A 20,973-nucleotide genomic window follows, 5' to 3' on the forward strand; every position below is an offset into this window, starting at 1 on the left:
AATAAAAATGTGTGCAGGACAAGGAAAGTCTAATTTTGCCCTCATTGAATGAGGATAATAAAATAAAAAAAATTTAAAAAAAGGAAAATCAGACATAATGCTCTTTTTTTTCAGTTTTACATTTATTTTGTGAAAAAAGACATTAGATACTACTTTAGATTGTTCTCTTATGTGGGTTGATACTGTCAAAGACAGACTTCAGCAGATCTAAACGCTCTTCCTCAGTTTTCATAAACAATAACCCTACATTGCCTGATTTTACTTTCAAAGCAAAGTTAATCAAAACCTATTTGTTAGTTGAGGGTGTGAGTTCATGTTTGTTCTACAGCCAGATCAGATGAATTCCAGGAATCTACAGCCAGATTCTTTTTTTTATATATTTAAAATATTATTTTAATGTAAATAAATGCATATTATTAACAGTTTTGTTTTTCATGTTTTGCCCCAGTTCAGTGTTCATCTGAATAATTGAAGAGCCCTTCCAGGAGTATAAAACCACAAGTATATTTACTTATTTTTTTAAACAAACTTATGTTGCAAAAAAAAAAAAAAAAAAAGTACATTTTATTTCTCCAAAAAAATCAAGTTTAATACAAACAAGGAGAGTACCTGCACTTTTTTACTTCCACTTCAAGCACTGATGTGAAGTACTTCATTTTTGTCAAAAGTCCCATATGTGTTTGTTATTTAAGAGGTCCTGTCTCCATCACTTGATCTTTGACACGGAATCGCTGTTGTATTTGTTTGTGGTGTGTACATCAGTGTAACGTCTCCACCGGACATATCACAAAGGTTTTGCCCTACACCAACCACTGTTTAAAACTCACACGGAGCAGAATTAAATAAAAAAGAATAAGTAATGTGTTAAACATTTTATATTACTCAAATACATTCCTTTTGACAGCTCTAGTTACAAAACAAAAAGTGTTATCCATGATATTAACTTTGACAACTTTAGACAATGCTTTTTAGATGATTGTGTAGATTACTTAAAAGGCTGAATCTCTTCCCACATGAAGTACAGTGGTATGGCTTCTCTTCAGCATGCACTCTCTCGTGTGATTTCAGGATTGATGATGTAATGAAACTCTTTCCACAAAAAGAACACAAGTTATCTCATTTATGTGACTTCTCATGTGAACCTTTAGTTGTGATGCACCTGTAAATGTCTTGCCGCACTGATCACAGTTAAATGGCTTAAATCCAGAGTGAGAGCGCAGATGAAGTGTTAGATGGCTTGCTTGTGTGAAACTCTTTCCACACTGAGAGCAGGTGAAAGGCTTCTCTCCAGTGTGAATTCTTATGTGACGCTGAAGATTTCCTTTCTCTATGAAAGTCTTGCCACACTGACAGCAGGTGAAAGGCTTCTCTACAGTGTGAGTTCTCATGTGACGCTGAAGATCTTCTTTATGTGCAAAACTCTTTCCACACTGAGAGCATGTGAAAGGCTTCTCCACGGTGTGAATTCTCATGTGACGGTGAAAATTTCTTTTATGTGCAAAACTCTTTCCACACTGAGAGCAGGTGAAAGGCTTCTCTCCAGTGTGAATTTTCATGTGACGGTGAAGATTTCCTTTAAGTGCAAAACTCTTTCCACACTGAGGGCATGTGAAAGGCTTCTCTCCAGTGTGAAGTTTTAAGTGATTGTTAAGGTTCCTTTTTTTTGTGAAACTCTTTCCACACTGAGAGCAGGTGAAAGGCTTCTCTACAGTGTGAATTCTCATGTGACTCTGAAGATCTTCTTTATGTGCAAAACCCTTTCCACACTCAAGGCATGTGAAAGGCTTCTCTCTGGTGTGAAGTTTCATGTGACGGGGAAGATTTCTTTTCTGTGAAAAACTCTTTCCACAATGAGAGCAGGTGAAAGGCTTTTCTCCAGTGTGAATTCTCATGTGACGCTTAAGATATCCTTTATGTGCAAAACTCTTTCCACAGTGAATGCATGTGAAAGGCTTCTCTCCAGTGTGAAGTTTTAAGTGATTGTTAAGGTTCCTTTTTTTTGTGAAACTCTTTCCACACTGAGAGCAGGTGAAAGGCTTCTCTATAGTGTGAATTCTGATGTGACTCTGAAGATCTTCTTTATGTGTAAAACTCTTTCCACACTCAAGGCATGTGAAAGGCTTCTCTCCAGTGTGAATTCTCATGTGACTCTGAAGATCTTCTTTATGTGCAAAACTCTTTCCACACTCAAGGCATGTGAAAGGCTTCTCTCTGGTGTGAAGTCTCATGTGACGGTGAACATTTCTTTTCTGTGAAAAACTCTTTCCACAATGACAGCAGGTGAAAGGCTTCTCTCCAGTGTGAATTCTCATGTGACGGTGAACATTTCTTTTATGCACAAAACTCTTTCCACACTGAAGGCAGGTGAAAGGCTTCTCTCCAGTGTGAAGCTTTAAGTGGGCGTTAAGGTCTCTTTTTTGTGTGAATCTCTTTCCAAAGTGAGAGCAGGTCAAAGAATTTTTGGCTCTTGTTCTTCGAGTTCTTTTGTGTGAGAAATTATGTTCAGGCTTTGAGCCACTGAAAGATTCTTCAACAGTGATGAAATTATCAGATTTATGATCATGAATTTTCTTCTCCACGTCCTTCAGTTCTTGACTCTCCTCTTTCACTTCTTTACTCTCTTCTTTCACTTCTATCAAGTCTAAAATGAACAAATGAAAAAAAATCAAATAAACAATTTAATGGAAGATAGTAAGCAGCAAAGGCCAAGTATCTATTTTATATGATGTTTAACATGCTGAAGGTTCTGTAATATTCATGGAGATACTGGTATTATTTGTTTAATTATAATTTTACTACTTCTACGATTTTCTAACAGCCGCCAGATCTAGTGAACTGTATGAAGCTTTGTTACCTTAACGTACCTCAACAGTCATTATGAAGAATCAAGAATGAACACCAACCTATTTGTTCCTCAGTATCTTCATTTTTCATTTTGCATGGTTCTGTAATACTGATGTCTTCACTCTCCTCTTTAAACTCTTCTTTAACAAAATTCATTTTTTCAATAGTATGCCAGTAGAGTTCAATAGTAACACTGAGTTTTTTTTTCTTCTTCTTCTTCACTTGTAGGATGATGAAAATAATCACCACATGTGTTGCTGAATTGCTGAGGAGGTGGTTTCACTGCAGGGGTGAATCACAATTGCTGTGTGATTTGGAGAAGCAGATCTGCCAAAAAAAAAAGATTCCTTTATTTATACAATATCCCCTTGTTTTGTAGGAAATGCCATTAATTTAATGTTGATTATTTGAAACAGAGGCATGAATCCAGACAGTCCTGGTTCTTTAGTTCTTTAGTTGTGATGCACCCGTAAACGTCTTACCACACTGATCAGTTAAATGGCTTCAATCCAGTTGGTGCACCCTCAAAAGAGCATTGGAGCACCATCAGTTGAATATGGAATATTAAAAAAAAAAAAAAAAGTTTTAAGAGTGATGAGCTGAAAAACACTGTATATACAGGTGCATCTCAATAAATTAGAATGTCGTGGAAAAGTTCATTTATTTCAGTAATTCAACTCAAATTGTGGAACTCGTGTATTAAATAAATTCAATGCACACAGACTGAAATAGTTTAAGTCTTTGGTTCTTTTAATTGTGATGATTTTGGCTCACATTTAACAAAAACCCACCAATTCACTATCTCAAAAAATTAGAATATGGTGACATGCCAATCAGCTAATCAGCTCAAAACACCTGCAAAGGTTTCCTGAGCCTTCAAAATGGTCTCTCAGTTTGGTTCACTAGGCTACACAATCATGGGGAAGACTGCTGATCTGACAGCTGTCCAGAAGACAATCATTGACACCCTTCACAAGGAGGGTAAGCCACAAACATTCATTGCCAAAGAAGCTGGCTGTTCACAGAGTGCTGTATCCAAGCATGTTAACAGAAAGTTGAGTGGAAGGAAAAAGTGTGGAAGAAAAAGATGCACAACCAACCGAGAGAACCGCAGCCTTATGATTGTCAAGCAAAATCGATTCAAGAATTTGGGTGAACTTCACAAGGAATGGACTGAGGCTGGGGTCAAGGCATCAAGAGCCACCACACACAGACATGTCAAGGAATTTGGCTACAGTTGTCGTATTCCTCGTTAAACCACTCCTGAACCACAGACAACGTCAGAGGCGTCTTACCTGGGCTAAGGAGAAGAAGAACTGGACTGTTGCCCAGTGTTCCAAAGTCCTCTTTTCAGATGAGAGCAAGTTTTGTATTTCATTTCGAAACCAAAGTCCTAGAGTCTGGAGGAAGGGTGGAGAAGCTCACAGCCCAAGTTGCTTGAAGTCCAGTGTTAAGTTTCCACAGTCTGTGATGATTTGGGGTGCAATGTCATCTGCTGGTGTTGGTCCATTGTGTTTTTTGAAAACCAAAGTCACTGCACCCGTTTACCAAGAAATTTTGGAGCACTTCATGCTTCCTTCTGCTGACCAGCTTTTTAAAGATGCTGATTTCATTTTCCAGCAGGATTTGGCACCTGCCCACACTGCCAAAAGCACCAAAAGTTGGTTAAATGACCATGGTGTTGGTGTGCTTGACTGGCCAGCAAACTCACCAGACCTGAACCCCATAGAGAATCTATGGGGTATTGTCAAGAGGAAAATGAGAAACAAGAGACCAAAAAATGCAGATGAGCTGAAGGCCACTGTCAAAGAAACCTGGGCTTCCATACCACCTCAGCAGTGCCACAAACTGATCACCTCCATGCCACGCCGAATTGAGGCAGTAATTAAAGCAAAAGGAGCCCCTACCAAGTATTGAGTACATATACAGTAAATGAACATACTTTCCTGAAGGCCAACAATTCACTAAAAATGTTTTTTTTTATTGGTCTTATGATGTATTCTAATTTTTTGAGATAGTGAATTGGTGGGTTTTTGTTAAATGTGAGCCAAAATCATCACAATTAAAAGAACCAAAGACTTAAACTACTTCAGTCTGTGTGCACTGAATTTATTTAATACACGAGTTTCAAAATTTGAGTTGAATTACTGAAATAAATGAACTTTTCCACGACATTCTAATTTATTGAGATGCACCTGTAATACACTATATTGCCAAAAGTATTCGCTCACCCATCCAAATAATTGAATTCAGGTGTTCCAATCACTTCCATGGCCACAGGTGTATAAAATGAAGCACCTAGGCATGCAGACTGCTTCTACAAACATTTGTGAAAGAATGGGCCGCTCTCAGGAGCTCAGTGAATTCCAGCGTGGTACTGTGATAGGATGCCACCTGTGCAACAAGTCCAGTCGTGAAATTTCCTCGCTACTAAATATTCCACAGTCAACTGTCAATGGTATTATAACAAAGTGGAAGCGATTGGGAATGACAGCAACTCAGCCACGAAGTGGTAGGCCACGTAAAATGACAGAGCGGGATCAGTGGATGCTGAGGCGCATAGTGCACAGATGTCACCAACTTTCTGCAGAGTCAATCGCTACAGACCTCCAAAGTTCATGTGGCCTTCAGATTAGCTCAAGAACAGTGCATAGGATGCTTCATGGAATGGGTTTCCATGGCCGAGCAGCTGCATCCAAGCCATACATCACCAAGTGCAATGCAAAGCGTCGGATGCAGTGGTGTAAAGCACGCCGCCACTGGACTCTAGAGCAGTGGAGACGCGTTCTCTGGAGTGACGAATCACACTTCTCCATCTGGCAATCTGATGGATGAGTCTGGGTTTGTCGGTTGCCAGGAGAACGGTACTTGTTTGACTGCATTGTGCCAACTGTGAAGTTTGGTGGAGGGGGGATTATGGTGTGGGGTTGTTTTTCAGGAGCTGGGCTTGGCACCTTAGTCCCAGTGAAAGGAACTCTGAATGCTTCAGCATACCAAGAGATTTTGGACAATTCCATGCTCCCAACTTTGTGGGAACAGTTTGGGGATGGCCCCTTCCTGTTCCAACATGACTGCACACCAGTGCACAAAGCAAGGTCCATAAAGACATGGATGAGCGAGTTTGGTGTGGAAGAACTTGACTGGTCTGCACATAGTCCTGACCTCAACCCGATAGAGCACCTTTGGGATGAATTAGAGCGAAGACTGCGAGCCAGGCCTTCTCGTCCAACATCAGTGTCTGACCTCACAAATGCGCTTCTGGAAGAATGGTCAAAAATTCCCATAAACACATTCCTAAACCTTGTGGAAAGCCTTCCCACAAGAGTTGAAGCTGTTATAGCTGCAAAGGGTGGGCCGACATCATATTAAACCCTATGGATTAAGAATGGGATGTCACTTAAGTTCATATGCGTCTAAAGGCAGATGAGCGAATACTTTTGGCAATATAGTGTATGTTCCTGAGATTCAAAGTAGAGCCTGCTATTGATGAAGATTTCCCATTTCGATATTAATTCATATGGGTATATTTCAATCATACATATGAAAGAAATTCTCTCCCAGCTAATGCTGTTCATTATACAAGGGACCTTCTAACTAGGTACAATTATGAAAATAAATTTTTTTATAATTATATTTTATTAGTTTTTCTGACTTTGGTCACATTTTGGCATTTTAAAAATGAACAAATCCATGTATTCAATCAATAAATATGACATTATATAATTTTTTGTACATGTATATTGTTTACAAGTATTTAAATCAGGGCTGAAACGGCATACAAAATTCACGGTTCGGAACATACCTCGGTTTTGTGGACACTGTTCGGTACAGTTTCGTTACAGCAACTAAAACAAAGACTCTTTCTTTAAATTATTTATTTTGAAAAAACAGGGGCTGATGGGCAACAATTCTTATTGTGAATGCTCATTTATACATGACTGCACTCTGCATATTTCTGTAACGAAATTACAATACAAAACTTAAGAGCCTCTTAAAACCTCAATTCTGAAAAAGTTGGGAAAACGGATCACATGACCCTTCAGCAGCAATGCATGCATAGTCCTTCGCTCTGTTCACTTTGTCAATTTTTTTTTTATAATTCTGTCAGTAAATTTTGAACAACTCTTTATCTAGCCCACTATGAATACCTCAACAGGCAAGGACAATCGGAACAGAGAGCTTGAGCAATCGGCAATAAAGAAAAAATTCAACATCTCCAGAGTGGATCTCGACGATGCTATTGCTAACGGTATTAAGCTAGCACTCAAAGAGCAACAAAGTACTCTGGATTCGGTTGTGGCTTCGACAGTAAGAGAAGCGATAGACTCTGTACTGACCCCAGCATTGCGTGACCTGCATTTTGATATACAAGCAACCAATGATTCTGTTAAAGAACTAAGAGCAGAAGTTGAAAAGCTAGCCAGAACAGCAAAACAGACACGTGACCGGTTAGATTCTGTTCAGGCAGCTGCACATGAGGATAGGAGGACAGTCACAAACTTAAGCAGCTGGAACAACTTACCGATAAAATGACGGACATTGAAGACAGGAGCAGGAAAAATAACGTACGACTGGTGGGGTTGCTGGAGGGGGTGGAGGGCTCCGATGCAGCTGGCTTCCTCAGAGCTAATCATTCCAAGTGGATCCCTTCACTGAAAGACTGCGACATCGAGATTGACCGAGCCCATCGCGTGTACGATGGAAGAAAAAGTAACTCCGATCGGCCGCATACTCTCATCTTCCGTGTACTAAGATGGCATGACAGGTCAGCGATCCTGAAGGGTGCTCGGAAGGCGCATCCGGTGAAATGTATGCAGGACAATGTCACGCTACTATTTTTTCCTGACTTTAGCCCAACCACAACTGCCAAGAGAAAGAGCTTCAATCCAGTCTTGAAGATGACAGCACTCGGTCTGCAGCCCTTCCTCATCTATCCGGCGACAATTAAACTATGGCACAAAGGTGAGCAGATGATGTTTGACTCCCCTCAAAAGGCGGAGGATTTTGTCAACTCACTGTCACAGAAGACAATGTACAAAGCAACGGAAAGACAACGGCTACCGTCTCCATCTCTTCAGCTCAGCTGTGGTGATCCTAACTGCCCTGGAGAGGACAATAACAAGGTGGCCATGGACACTTGTTAATTTCTTGTTGGAATCTTGTCCTTGTCCTGTATGCTTGTCTGTTGACTGGTAAGCCTAACGATTTTTTGGGCTAATGGAGAGCAGGTTTGATCACTAAGTTTTTGGCTCTGTGGGCCTTCTGGGGACATGTCTTGCATTATAGTGGACTGGTCACGCATCAACATTTTTTTCTGTTGTTCATGCAGACCTACACTCTCAGTAATGTGCAGTCTGCTTTGGATTTTGTACATAGTGGTTTGTCATTCCATTCTCTTGTTTGGTTCTATTCCCTCCAACAGATATCAATATTTTATTTATTTTACTTTTTTCTTTAAATGACTGTGTGTCTAGATGGATTGATATCTAGAGTATATACTAACATTTTCATGTCACTTACAGTATGCTTTTTTTTCTCTTCACTTAGACACAATCTTGGCATTATGAGCATACAATGCATGTTCTGAATATCTTATCATTGAATGTGAATGGCCTAAATTCTGTACCTGTATATTAGAATATTTAACCGTAAATCGATTTACTGTGCCCTGATACAAGAGACACATTTAAAACAATGTGACGTGGCACGTTTTCAAAACAAGTATTACAAATCGCCTTCTCTTGCGCTCTTAATAAAATTAAGGGGGTGCTTATCTTAGTCGATAGGAAGCTACATTTAACTATTGAATATACCAGGAATGATGATGAGGGTAGATTTGTCTTTATCCGCTGCAAAATACATAATGACAGATTAGCACTGGTCACCATTTACTGCCCGAATGAGGCAGAGAGTGCATTTTTTACAAATATTTCCAATACATTACTTGAGCAGATTGATTGTCCTTTAGTGGTGGGTGGTGATTTTAATGCTGTCTTAAATCCTGCATTGGATAAATCTCACCCTGATCCAACAGCTAACTCATCTTCTAAATTATTGAATATGTTTATCACTGAACTTAATATAATCGATCTTTGGAGAATTCAGAATACTACATCTAAGGACTTCACATTTTTTTCTAATAGACATAAGACTTTTTCTAGGATAGATTACATATTTCTCAGCCCATCTCTAATTTCATCTAACTCTTCCATCTCTATATTACCAATTTTATTGTCTGATCACTCAGCAGTGTTGTGTAATGTTCACCTTTCCAACATTAAGACCAAGGCCCCTAGATGGCATCTTAACACATCAATACTAAATAATCAAATGTTCATTCAATTCGCTAATAGATCATATAAAGGAATTTCTCGAAATTAATACATATTGCGATGTGGACCCTCAAATATTGTGTGAAACAACTAAGTGTGCTATACGAGGATTCTGTATATCTTTCTCTTCTACTCTTGCCAAAGCAAAAAAACGGCAGTTTACACAATTAGAAAATAAGATCCAATTATTACAAAACTTACAAAAACAAAAATGTTCTGCTCAACAGGCTACACGATTGTCCTCCTTAAAAGAAGAATATGATTTGCTTTCAATATCAAAGGCAGAGTTTCTTTTACATAGGACTAGACAAAAATATTATTTAGAATCGGAGAGACCTAGCCATTTATTGGCCCTTAGGCTGAGGGAATGTGAGTCTAGGGCATATATCAGCACAATAAAATCATCGGATGATCAGGTCACCATGAATCCTACGATGATTAACGACATAAAGATTTTTACACAAAAGCCGAAAACCGATTTTGATGAATCAATTTGCAAGGAATACCTAGATAAATTTGAATTGCCTCGGATCCCACAGATGGTAAAGAATCTTTGGAGGCCCCGTTAAGTTTGGAGGAGCTCTACGAATCACTAAAAAGTCTTCAGAAGGGCAAGTCGCCAGGCCTAGATGACCTCCCTCCTAAATTATATTTAGAAATATGGGATTTGGTTGGGACACTCATGCTTGATTTGTTTAATTTTGCGATTGAGCATGGTGTATTTCATAGAGATCAAAAAACATTGTTAATATCATTACTTCTTAAAAAGGGGAAAGATCCGTTAGATTGCTCCAGCTACAGGCCAATATCACTTATTCCATGTGATTTAAAAGTTTACCTCTAAAGTTCTTGCCTCTCGCATGGAGAAAGTAATTCATGGCTTAATCAAGGAGGATCAAACCGGTTTTATTAGGGGACGTCACACGTCTGATAATATGCATTGACTCTTTCATGTACTTGACTTTGAAGACTCTCACCCTGAGCCCTTGTGCAGTTTTTTCATTTGATGCAGAAAAAGCCTTTGACTGGCTAGAGTGGAACTATATGTGGGCAGTTCTGCAATGTTTTGGTTTCGGTGAACATTTAATTTCTATGATTAAGACTAGGGCTGCACAATTAATTGAAAAACTAATCGTGATTACAATTATGGCTGCCTCGATTATGTAATCGTGAAAACTGACGATTACAGCGTTCAATTTAAGTGGTTAAATGGTTTCTATTTACAATGTGTTTTGCAGCGGTTGAGTATTCTAACCAATCACTAACATGTCCGTTGAGCAATGAAATGGCAATGGCCAATCAGAGCCACTTAAATTAATACTCCGTCCTATCAGTAATGACAGCTGATCCTAATGCGCAGGTTTTAAACCATCTGAATACCCAGATGCTTACTTTATGTTCCACCTCTGTTCGTGATGGCACACGAAAATTAATACTGAAGAAAAATCACCTGACACTCGAAAAGAAGCTGTAGATCAAGAGCGAAAAGCACTTTGGAATTATTTTGGATTCACTGCTTTTTGCCCCACGCGCTATGAACGTAGATGTTAAATACACTGCAAATGAGCAACACGACAAAACAACGCTCCCGTTCTAATCAAAGCATAGACGCGGTGTAAATAATTGATTTATTATGTTGATAAGACAGCTTTGTTTTTAATGAGAGCATTTGCGAGAGTGCAGAACTTTGTGCGGAGCGTCACTGAGCTCGCGTCGTAATGCAGGTCTCAAACAGTGTAAACCTGCAGTGAGTGACAGCAGTCATTGTAATGGGAGAGTTTGTTGCGTTGCTCGATTTCTGCATTGTAAAATCTAATAGCTGTCCTTACAAAAAATTAGTTAATTTTACTTGGTTATTAACAATATGCACTTCTTACTGTTTTTTATGAAGTAACAGTTACTTACATGCTGAATAAAACAATTTACTCTTGAGTGACCGTAACTTAAAAAAAACAAGTAAGAACAAAGGAAGCAATGACTTTATTTCGCCAGTGGGAGGCAGCAATGCACTAAACTTTGCAAAGTCTGCCAAAAAGATGGAGGAGAAGCAGCAGCAGCAGCAAAGGCTTGGGTCTGAGCATGCGCAAGCCAATGTGCGGTTAACGTCAACATGCCGAGGTGGATTGGTGACTGAAACTGAGGAAAAAAGGCAGGAAGCGTTCTGAGCCTTTCATTTCTCATTTAGTCTTTTGAAGAATACATGGTAAGTTATCAAGCATGTGCGAATTTGTGTTTCTGACTGCTGCTAATGTTAGAATGTGCCAGCTAACGTTTGCTAGCAGGTACAGGTATTGTGGCAGAAGCTAAATTGTTCAGGCATGTTTTAGCAGTAAAGATCCACCACCATGGAAGGCTAGAAAACTTATTTTAAGTGTTCCAAAAAAGGGGGAAAGACACCAATTTTAAATGTTGTAGCCAGCTAGTGTTGTGCTTTCCCCCTGTCGACACAGTGTGAAATATGTTGCAGATATGATCATTTTGGTTGGCTGTTGCTCAGGCCTCCCAGAGTTCAGGCAAATAATACATATTGTTGTTATCAACACAGAAATCCTGTTAGTTTGCAGACTTTTGAGCTCATGGTATGATGAACATTTATGTGCTTATGAGTTGTGCTTAAGTGGAGGGTCTCTCACAGTCACTCAGATGTCTGAGCTGAATGATGTCTTCCTACCGAGTGAAAGGCAATGTGTATGTGACACTTAAGCGTTACATATTGTTTTGAATGTCAGTATGTTGAATGGGCCGTAAAGTGATGTTTCCTTTTTTTCTAGGACCATGGAAAGCTATAAGAGTCATCATAACTGAACAGGACATACAGAAAGTGCCACTAGATGGAAAACCAAAAACAGTTGAATAGCTGAAGATAAAAATCAAAGATAAATGGCAGTTGCAGTATGACTTAAATCTTATGTATGAAGACCTTGACTTCAATAATGCTCTTAGCAACCTTGATGACATAGGAGACTTGCCAGCAACAAAAGCTACTGTGAAGGTCATTACATTGCTGACGACTGCCTCCACCACCAGCATGTCTGATGCCTCCAATGTCTCAGACTGTACAGAGATTCTGTCCAGGCACAGCTCATCGCCGTCAACAACAAGACAGGAGAGATGGCCAGAGTTATTTTACATTCCAAATTTTTCAGTTGATGTGGAATTCAGACTGAGACAAGCTAATCTTTTATGTTTATGAGACAAAACATACCTGAATCCACCAAGAGACATGAAGCATTCTATTTTGGAAAAACTTGCTGAAGCAATTTACAAATTTGATGTCTATCCAAATGAAAAGCGGATCCATACTGTGGCATTAGCACTTATAAGCAAACATCCATGCCTGAGGGAACCAGGCTCACCAGATGGTTGTTCTGGCTGGAAGAATAGCCTGAAATTCAAAATGGGAAACTAATCGCACTAAACTAAGAAGAGCAGTATGTATATAAGTTGGTATAAATGGGGCAAACAAGGTGCCCCAGAAATGGCATCAAAACGCCTCAAAAGACCCAAAAGGTATGAGGTAAATTACTTACCAGAGCTCCTTGAGGGGCATGATGAAGAAAGCCTAAAGACTGACAGAAAGCTCCTGGTTGAAGAAATGAAAAAACGGAGCCCCAATGGAACTGTCATCGCATCAAAGATGTACCGGACCTTCTCACTGAGGAGACGTGAAATTGTGGAGGCAGAACCACCAGTGAAAACTTTGAAGGAGCGATGGCCAGCTCTGATTTTCACATTCTTTCAGTCACTGTATTGCCTATAGTAGACGTAGGACAGTGTGACCCCATTTTGCTGCTTCTGTGCTGAGACTCTGTCTGCTTCTCCAAACTGGAGGCATGCTAACTGCCGTCTACTGTAGGTTCTGACTATGGATATGTACTGTATACACAGCCCCACTTCAAAATTCCAGAACTAGCTCTTGAATATTTATTTTGAGGAATAACTGAGATTGAGTTGACCAAAAAAATGTAATGATGTGGCTCTCGTTAAGAATAACGATGTGTGTTATATTTCACATTTTCTACATCCATACATACACATGAGCAAGCAAATTATGTTACTAGCTAAAGTTAAATCAAAATAAAATTTCCTCGAACTTATTCAGTTTGAGACTTTCTTTATGCCACCTCCTCTGTCCTGTCAGTCTGCCTGTTGATTAAACACTAAATGATAGTCTCACATCTACTGGTGAAATTTGGCAATAAAACTGATGTTAACAGTTGTGAAGGTTTGCATACTGGGTTGCAAAAATATCCACAATGGCACAAGCCTGTTTAGTCAATGTTTTTTGCTGTGTTGCAGGTGTTTGCAGAGTTCAACAGGATAGCCACCATAAACCTGGAGAATGACTTTTATGATGCACTGGACCAGCACACAGCACGCTTTGTCACAATCTTCAAGTCCATGAAAGGAAATGTTGGAGAAACATTGGCTGAGCTTGTGCAACAAATAGATTCACGGGTGAGTCTTCAAGAGGCTTCTTATATCTTTATTTATCATGGTGAATTGACTAAAAATAGTGTTTTACTTTGTTTTTTGCAACAACACTGTTTAAGGAGAAGAATAAGATTGAACTGTCACAGTGTGTATGCAATATCAGACAAGAGGGAAGGATGTCATCTTGAATATCAGCATGGCTGAGTGCTGAACATCAAAAGGCTTAATCCATCTCATTCATCTTTGAGATGATCAAGTATGCAAGATAACATACAACCTACAGTTCCTATAGAAATTAGCCTATGTTGTTACCTTTTTATTTTTTCAGTTTTTAACTAGTAAAAAATAAACAAGTAATTATTGTATATATCTATACAAATGTGTACTATAACTTGAATACTATATAATCTTGAACTTTATTTGTTCATTATCACTTTATGATGTGACAGCACTGCGCTTGTGCTCCAAGGCCTCCCGGTCCTACTTGGTGATGACCCAAGTCAATTCTACAACACTTGCTTAGTAAGTTCTCATTGTGACATCTTAAAGGTAACATTTTGGTTTGGAGTTCTTCTCTGCAATTCGTCAACTCACTCCTGCTCTCGCTCTACTGTTACTATGGAAAAAAGTAAACATGCCCCCAAAAAATCTTGGAAACATTTAGATGTACATGGAGATGGTGAACGGTGTGTTTCGGTTTCCTCGTTTCTCATGAACTAGGGCTAGTAACATCACCCATACCATGGAGCCGCCATAAATTGTCACTGAGTTTCACTGCTGAGCTTAACAGTGCTGTCTGCTTGCCATGCTGCAGTTGTGTATTCTGCACAAGTGGTAGAAAATGATCTCTCTACCTCACTAGCAAGTACAAGCCCCTTAGGACAGCAATGTGAGGAATACTTTTTCTACTTCTTTCATGTTTTGCACTCAATCTGTAAACGGAAATGTTTTAGGCCTACTAATGTTGATAAACCTTCTAAATACAGGTGCACGTGGATTGAAAAATTAATGGGCAAGGCTGTAAGTTCATTGTAGGCAGGACAGATGACACTGTGACAATTCATTGATCTTGCGTATGAACATCTCCCTGTTGTAGTTTTGTTGTTTGTTTGTTTTTTGTACAGGCCCGGTGACAGTGATGAGGCATGGGCAGAAGTTTCTGTTGGGGTGCTGACTGTCATCTCTGAAGATGAGCCTGGCGTGCCAAATGATCTCCACCTAGACCCGATATTAACTGCGATCATTATTGAGGGACACATTGTCATGAATGATATCCAGAACCTACCTCAAGCACTTTGCCTCTTGTTTGGGCTTTTCTATGCTGTGCACTTGAACTACCCTAAAGCAATGAAAACACTTTCACCTTCATTCAAAGAGTGATGCTTGGTTTGGGAGAAAAAAAAAAACTCCCAACAAAACTCCAAACTCTTAAAAATCTGCTGTTGAGTTAGAATGTAATAGAGTGGTGGGCATTAGATATCACTTGACAGTTGTGAATGAAATAATTCACTCCTTTCAAATTGTCAGCCTGGTTCAAGAAGTTATGTCTAGAGGCTGTGAGATTCAATGCCAGAGTCATTACTCTCATATTGTTGCCCTTAATGAATGAAGCTGCTTTGCACTTATCATTCCCTTAGTTCTTTAGCATGTTTGGTCTGTAATCGGCGTGTTATTATTACAGAATTAAAGATGTTGTTTCAGGATAATATGGTAAACGTATGACTTTATCCATTTCCATATCCAAGGCCTTCTGATACATTGGCTGAATATTTTCAGGAAAAAAAAAATCAGCCATTGTTATTGGATATTGTAGTTTTACCTGTTGATATTGTTCCAACAAATTAATTATTGGTTGGGTATGTTAACAGTATGTTTAAATCGGTCTACAGAAGCCAGTATGTGCCATGGTTATAGCTGCTCACAGTCTTTTAATTGTTTTAAACCGCCACCATTCGCTTTTAAACTGGCACAGAGGTTGGCTTTTTCCCCCCAGAATGATTTTATTTTTATAAAGTCCAGCTAATACATCGGCTGACTAATATAACTGGTTACTGTTCTGTGGGTAGGCCAAAAATACTCTCTTTTGTTTACAGTGGTCATATAGCAGTGATTTCACAAAACAGATACTTCAGCATTTCGTGTTTCAGATTGTTATGAAGACGTTATTGTTATAATGTACGTGTGAATTTGATTACTGTTGGCATTTGAACCAAAAAATATCAGCCAGGATATTTTTAGTTCTACCTGCTGATGTATTTTGTACATAGTGGTCTGCAGAAGCCAGTATGTGCCATGACCATTGTTTTAAACCAGCACAATACACTTTTGAACTGGTGCAATTTAAAGACCTCTAAATAAAAAACACACAGTTGAACTTGTGTCACTACCATGATTTATTATGTTAGTGTAAATCTGATTATTTTAGGAGAATGGAACCTGTCTTGTGTAATGGATGTTTTCAGCACTTGAGTTACATGAGTAACAGTTACTTGATATTTTTAAGGCAATCGGTTTGCATGGTTTTAACAAGTAAATTGGATGGCTGTTCAAGTAAATACAACTGAGAATTTCTAAGTTGCAGGAAATGTCACATTAGTTATCCCAACTTAGGTTTGGTAGTGTTGTAAAATAGTAATTGTGAGTAGTCTAAACTAAGTCAAGAGTACATCTAAAGGAAATTTTCAAGTACTCTCTACAGTTATTTAAAGTTACTAAAACTCAAGTCTAAGAGTAGAACACCACTAGTATACTAACTTAGTATTTGTTAGTACAACATATAATACTTATTGCACTTAGTTTAAGGCAATCGGTTTGCATGCTTTTTCTAAGTAAAGTTAACTAATTAGAATTTACAGTGTGTGTACAATTTATTACAAATGAAATAACAGTTTTGTTTTGTCATGTTAATAAGTAGGCCAATGTCAATTTGATTAGTACAAAATAGCAATAAAGTAATTCAGCTTAACTGTTCTAAGTCCATTTGTCCAACCCTCTTGGTCTTCATTGGGCATAAACACATGCAGTGACTTATATGATAACCAGGGTCTCTGTTTGCTTCAGGAACTAAGAACTAAGTTTTGTTTACCAGTGTCCTCATATTTTGTCTTTTTTCAGTTACGCTCTGCTTTCAAGGCGTATGGATTTCCCTGGGCATCTCCCATTTCCTCTCATCCTATGTGGGATTGGATCACACCATCCTCTGGTCGGCCATCTGTTTCTTTAATATATAGTAAACTTAACGATCACATTGCAAAGCCTCTTTCTATTAAATCTATCTGTTCAGGTTACGGGCAATAAAAGACAGAACACACTCCCTGGAATTCCCGGGAAAGGCTTAAAACACATTCTGTTTTGTCCTTCGATATAAACCAATTTGCTACACTTAGACTCATCAGATTATGAGATCATCGTGATCATTATTCTGCAAACAGCAGCTAAAAAGGAATGAATGGACATTTCACACAAAGTACTAATACTTGTGATTTAACCCTCTAAAATGTACAGAATGCATTTGGACCCAAAATGTACACAATACCTAGCCTTGCTAGATAACTCTAAAAATGACTCTATGACCTGTGATCACTTTTATAACTGACAAATTATTGATTATAGCCTGATGTACCTTTTAAAATATGTGTAGTGATTTGTAATCACTTATAACTGACAAATCGATGATTATAATCTTTAATCTTGTGATTATTCATGTCATTTTTACTAAGAATGGTAACTATTCAGGATAAAACACCTCATGTTTAATATTGTTTAAATTCTTTCTGCATTTCAGGAATGTTTGTTAATTAATTTTTGATATAGTCAGTTGTATCCAAGATATAAAAGTTCATGATTAAACATGCACTATTTTGAGTGGGAAGTTGTAAGAATCCTGCACACAAAGGATTGTAAATCAACTTTGAAAAGGATAGACCAGTCGACCATGTGACTCTGAAAAGCCACTTCTGATTGGCTCAGGACACCTTTAGGGTGTGGCCAATTTCATCTCAAAAGTTTCCTAAACAGGAAGAACTCATCTCTTGGAACTGTCTTTTGGTCTCCTCTCTTCTTCGGCTCTCTTGCTCTTCACTTCCTCTGCAGCTCCTCATCTGCAGCCTCCGTGCCATGTAGAGTCCAAGGAAACTTGGAACCTGAAGTCCCGAGGAAGCCTCCCGAAGTCCCGAAGAAGCCTCTCACTCTCTGCTCTATGGTTCACACACCCAACGGGAGTCGCGAGTTTTCCTTGTGGAAGACTTCGCTTCAAAGCCCACCTCATCATCCACCCAGACAATAACTATCAACGATCATTACAGAGTCCAAGACATCGACAGAACAAACTTTCTTCAAATGACAAAGAACCAAGCCATAGCAAGGAAACGCAACGCAAGGAAACGCAACGACATGCAAGTACATCTCCAGACTTTTGCTCAAAGTGCTGGTGTATTAGTTAAATACTTTGTGTAATCCAATTGCAAATCAATTTAGACTCAAAGAAGGATAAATGGTTCTTAAAGGCATTGTCACCAGACTCCATAAAGTTCATTTTCTCTGTAATGATCATTTATTTCACATTCTGTCACTACTCACCAACCTGTTTCATGTTGTATGTGTAAGATTAGTTTTATGTTTAGAATAGCAATAAAGTTTGTTTGTATTCAAAGATAATTTGACTGTGGTATATTTTGATAAATAATCTTATTCCTGTTTTTAAAAGATTTAGCTTCAAACTATGCCTAAATATAAGTGATATTATTTTCAATCAGCCATGAGAATAATATTACTCCAATAAGTGAATTAATCATAATTCCCTTATTAAAGCTAATTCCTTACAATAGAAATTGTGAGCGGATACAATGAGACATTGTATTACGATTTTAATGGTGGAGAATTTTATTCAGACAAATAATCTAGTTATTTGTCATTTATCTTTCTTATAATGGTTGTCGAACGCGACTAATTCCATTATAAATTTCCTTACCTAATAATGATGCAGAATAAGGACAGTTTAATTTAATTCCTAGCTCACTTACTGTTCCTACAGTACTAATTTAGCTTCCCCACTCCCTATGAACACTTGGATAAGCCTAAAGCGCATATTTATCTAGGTTATCTAATGTTAGAGGGAGCGGCCATGCTAAGTGGCTAACGTTCATCTTCTTACATGTTTCAAATGATAAGGCATGTTTGAGGTCGATGAATGATAGGCGAACGTTTGCCTGCAGAGTTTGCATGTCACCTTCTTGGGGTCATCCTTTACCCATTCGAAATTATCCCACACTTTGTATTTCCTGCACGACATACTAAATTACTGCATCGACCAGCCATGTAAACGATCATGTCTGTCCGTTACTGACTGCGTGACTTCGCCACTTCCTGTGGAGTTTTTTTTTCTGCGTCCAACCGACCAATCAAAACTTGGTCGACCAAGACTCTTCTCATCGACTAACGTTTGGTCGACTATTAGGGGGCAGCCCTAGCGTTCACTATCAACGTTTATCTTTGTTTGTTTTATTTTCGGGAGTTTGCCGCGAGTCTCTGCGGACGGCGCACACATCAAAGTGTTTAAGAAGCACTTCACATGCTCTTCCGGACAGGAGCTGCTCTGGATTGAAGTCCGCCGTTCAGCTCAGTGGCTGTTGGAGTTCAACTGAATGGCACACAAACGCATCATTCATGGCATTTATATATTAGCTTAAAATTCTCCTATTTGGGCATTAAAATGTGATTGGAAATTGAAGTGCACATTAATCGCGGTTATCTCATAACCGTGATCAGACCGTTATATAATAATCGCGACAGGCCAACTAAACTGTATTTTTTTTTAATAGGAAAGGGGCCCTGAGCAATACACAGTCAGAGGACCCAGAATACCTTGCCACAGCTGAAGTATACTTTGACATTCTGGCAACTCTTGTGAGACAGATGTGCAGGTTTTTATCAATTAATCATGTAACAAAGTTTTGTTTAAAAGTTTACCAGACTACAACAATGAGCACCTCAGAAGAACTAGTTTAAAACTTTTTATTAGATTTGTCAAAGCTTGCAAAGTTTATGGCATTGAGTCTTTAAAAGATATTAAAGAATAGCTACTGTTTGAAGCAGATTAAGTGATTATTTAGTAGCATATAACCTCCCCAACCACCAGCCAGTTTAGACTGTTGTCAAACCCGTTTGATTTATGGCTTATCGATTAACTGGTTACTAACCAGTTAATACTGGCAGTAAGTCGGTTAAAATAATTTGCCAAAATTTGTATCCCTAATCCAGATATTAAACAAACACATGACACAAAATTGACATATTGAAGATTACAAAACAATCAAGTCCCAGACTTTGGCATTAATAAAATCGCCCAGTCTCAAATGGCTCATTTAGATAGGATACATGAAGAGTAGACTGTAGGATGTGAAAGCATCAGCTGATTAATGAATGCAGGCTTTAAATAGGTTCAAGGAGGAGATGATAAAAAGGATGATAATGATGAAAACAAGAAATAGGTCCAGGGTATGAAATTAACTTTTTTTGCCCACCAGCCACAGTAGCTGGTGAATGCCCAATTTTAATAGACACATTTTTCATATACTCTATAGATTGTTTTTATTTTTCTACTGTATATACTATACATATATAGTAGAGATGTTCAGAGCATACTGTATACATGAGAGCATATATAATACATGTAAGGAATAACTGACGACAGCCGACAGACGATGCACAGTGGAGTTACACCTCGGGTGTGCATTATTTTTCAATAATTCAACTGGCCGGAGTCAATCATTCTGCTTATACCATGGTTACCACACCTTAAGACATCGTTCAGGGTTGTATCTCAAGACATTTTATGGTTTTCATCCCTAATACACTCTTGCGAGTGGAACTACTTTCTTCCGCCATGGATTCAGCGTGTAGTTTTAATAAAGCCCAAGACTTCGTTGCTAGTTCAAAAACGTCACTTTAGAACTAGCAACGGAGACTTAAGAGGCTTGCACTGCTTCACTAGAGCAACAAGGTAGTGCATTTACACGTGCATGTGTGTGTGTGCGCATGAACGAAAGCGAGTGAAAGAAAACAAATGGAGAGATTGCGTATTGGATTACGTCAACAGAAACATCGCTTCAGAGTTGCCAAGATGTAAGTTTTAGTATACTTCTCGGTGTCGCCATTCTTGTATAATCGCTTTCCCATTGCTACACAACTGTTTAATGAAGTTGCGGGGGTCCGTTGACATCACGGATATGTCTCCGGCTCGCGAGTATGTGTGTCCGTTCGTGTGTGAGAGCGAGAGAGAGGGGGAGTGCGTGGGTGCTTTCCTCAGATATTGTATTTATCTTGTATGTACGCTTGTATTTATCCAGGTTTTTTTTTTTTTTTT

The 20,973-nt window shown here is 38.7% G+C and overlaps 1 protein-coding gene across 3 annotated transcripts in view; it reads right to left on the reverse strand.

Annotated features, from left to right (window-relative positions):
• The window catches only part of LOC127440755 (gastrula zinc finger protein XlCGF57.1-like), a 139,892-nt gene that overhangs the window by 4,105 nt on the left and 114,814 nt on the right, over window positions 1-20,973 (reverse strand). For 2 of the 3 annotated variants that reach the window (XM_051697597.1, XM_051697596.1), the window contains exons 2-3: window positions 2,904-3,171; window positions 117-2,641 (exon numbers count right to left, since the gene is read on the reverse strand). In XM_051697597.1, the coding sequence (XP_051553557.1) occupies window positions 1,065-2,641; window positions 2,904-3,000 (1,674 nt within the window). In that variant the 5' untranslated portion in view covers window positions 3,001-3,171 and the 3' untranslated portion in view covers window positions 117-1,064. Of the gene's footprint in view, window positions 1-116; window positions 2,642-2,903; window positions 3,172-20,973 lie in introns of those variants that run through there. The other variant, XR_007897184.1, reaches the window with a different exon arrangement.

Source organism: Myxocyprinus asiaticus, chromosome 5, assembly GCF_019703515.2.
Source record: "Myxocyprinus asiaticus isolate MX2 ecotype Aquarium Trade chromosome 5, UBuf_Myxa_2, whole genome shotgun sequence".
Classification (NCBI taxonomy): domain Eukaryota; kingdom Metazoa; phylum Chordata; class Actinopteri; order Cypriniformes; family Catostomidae; genus Myxocyprinus; species Myxocyprinus asiaticus.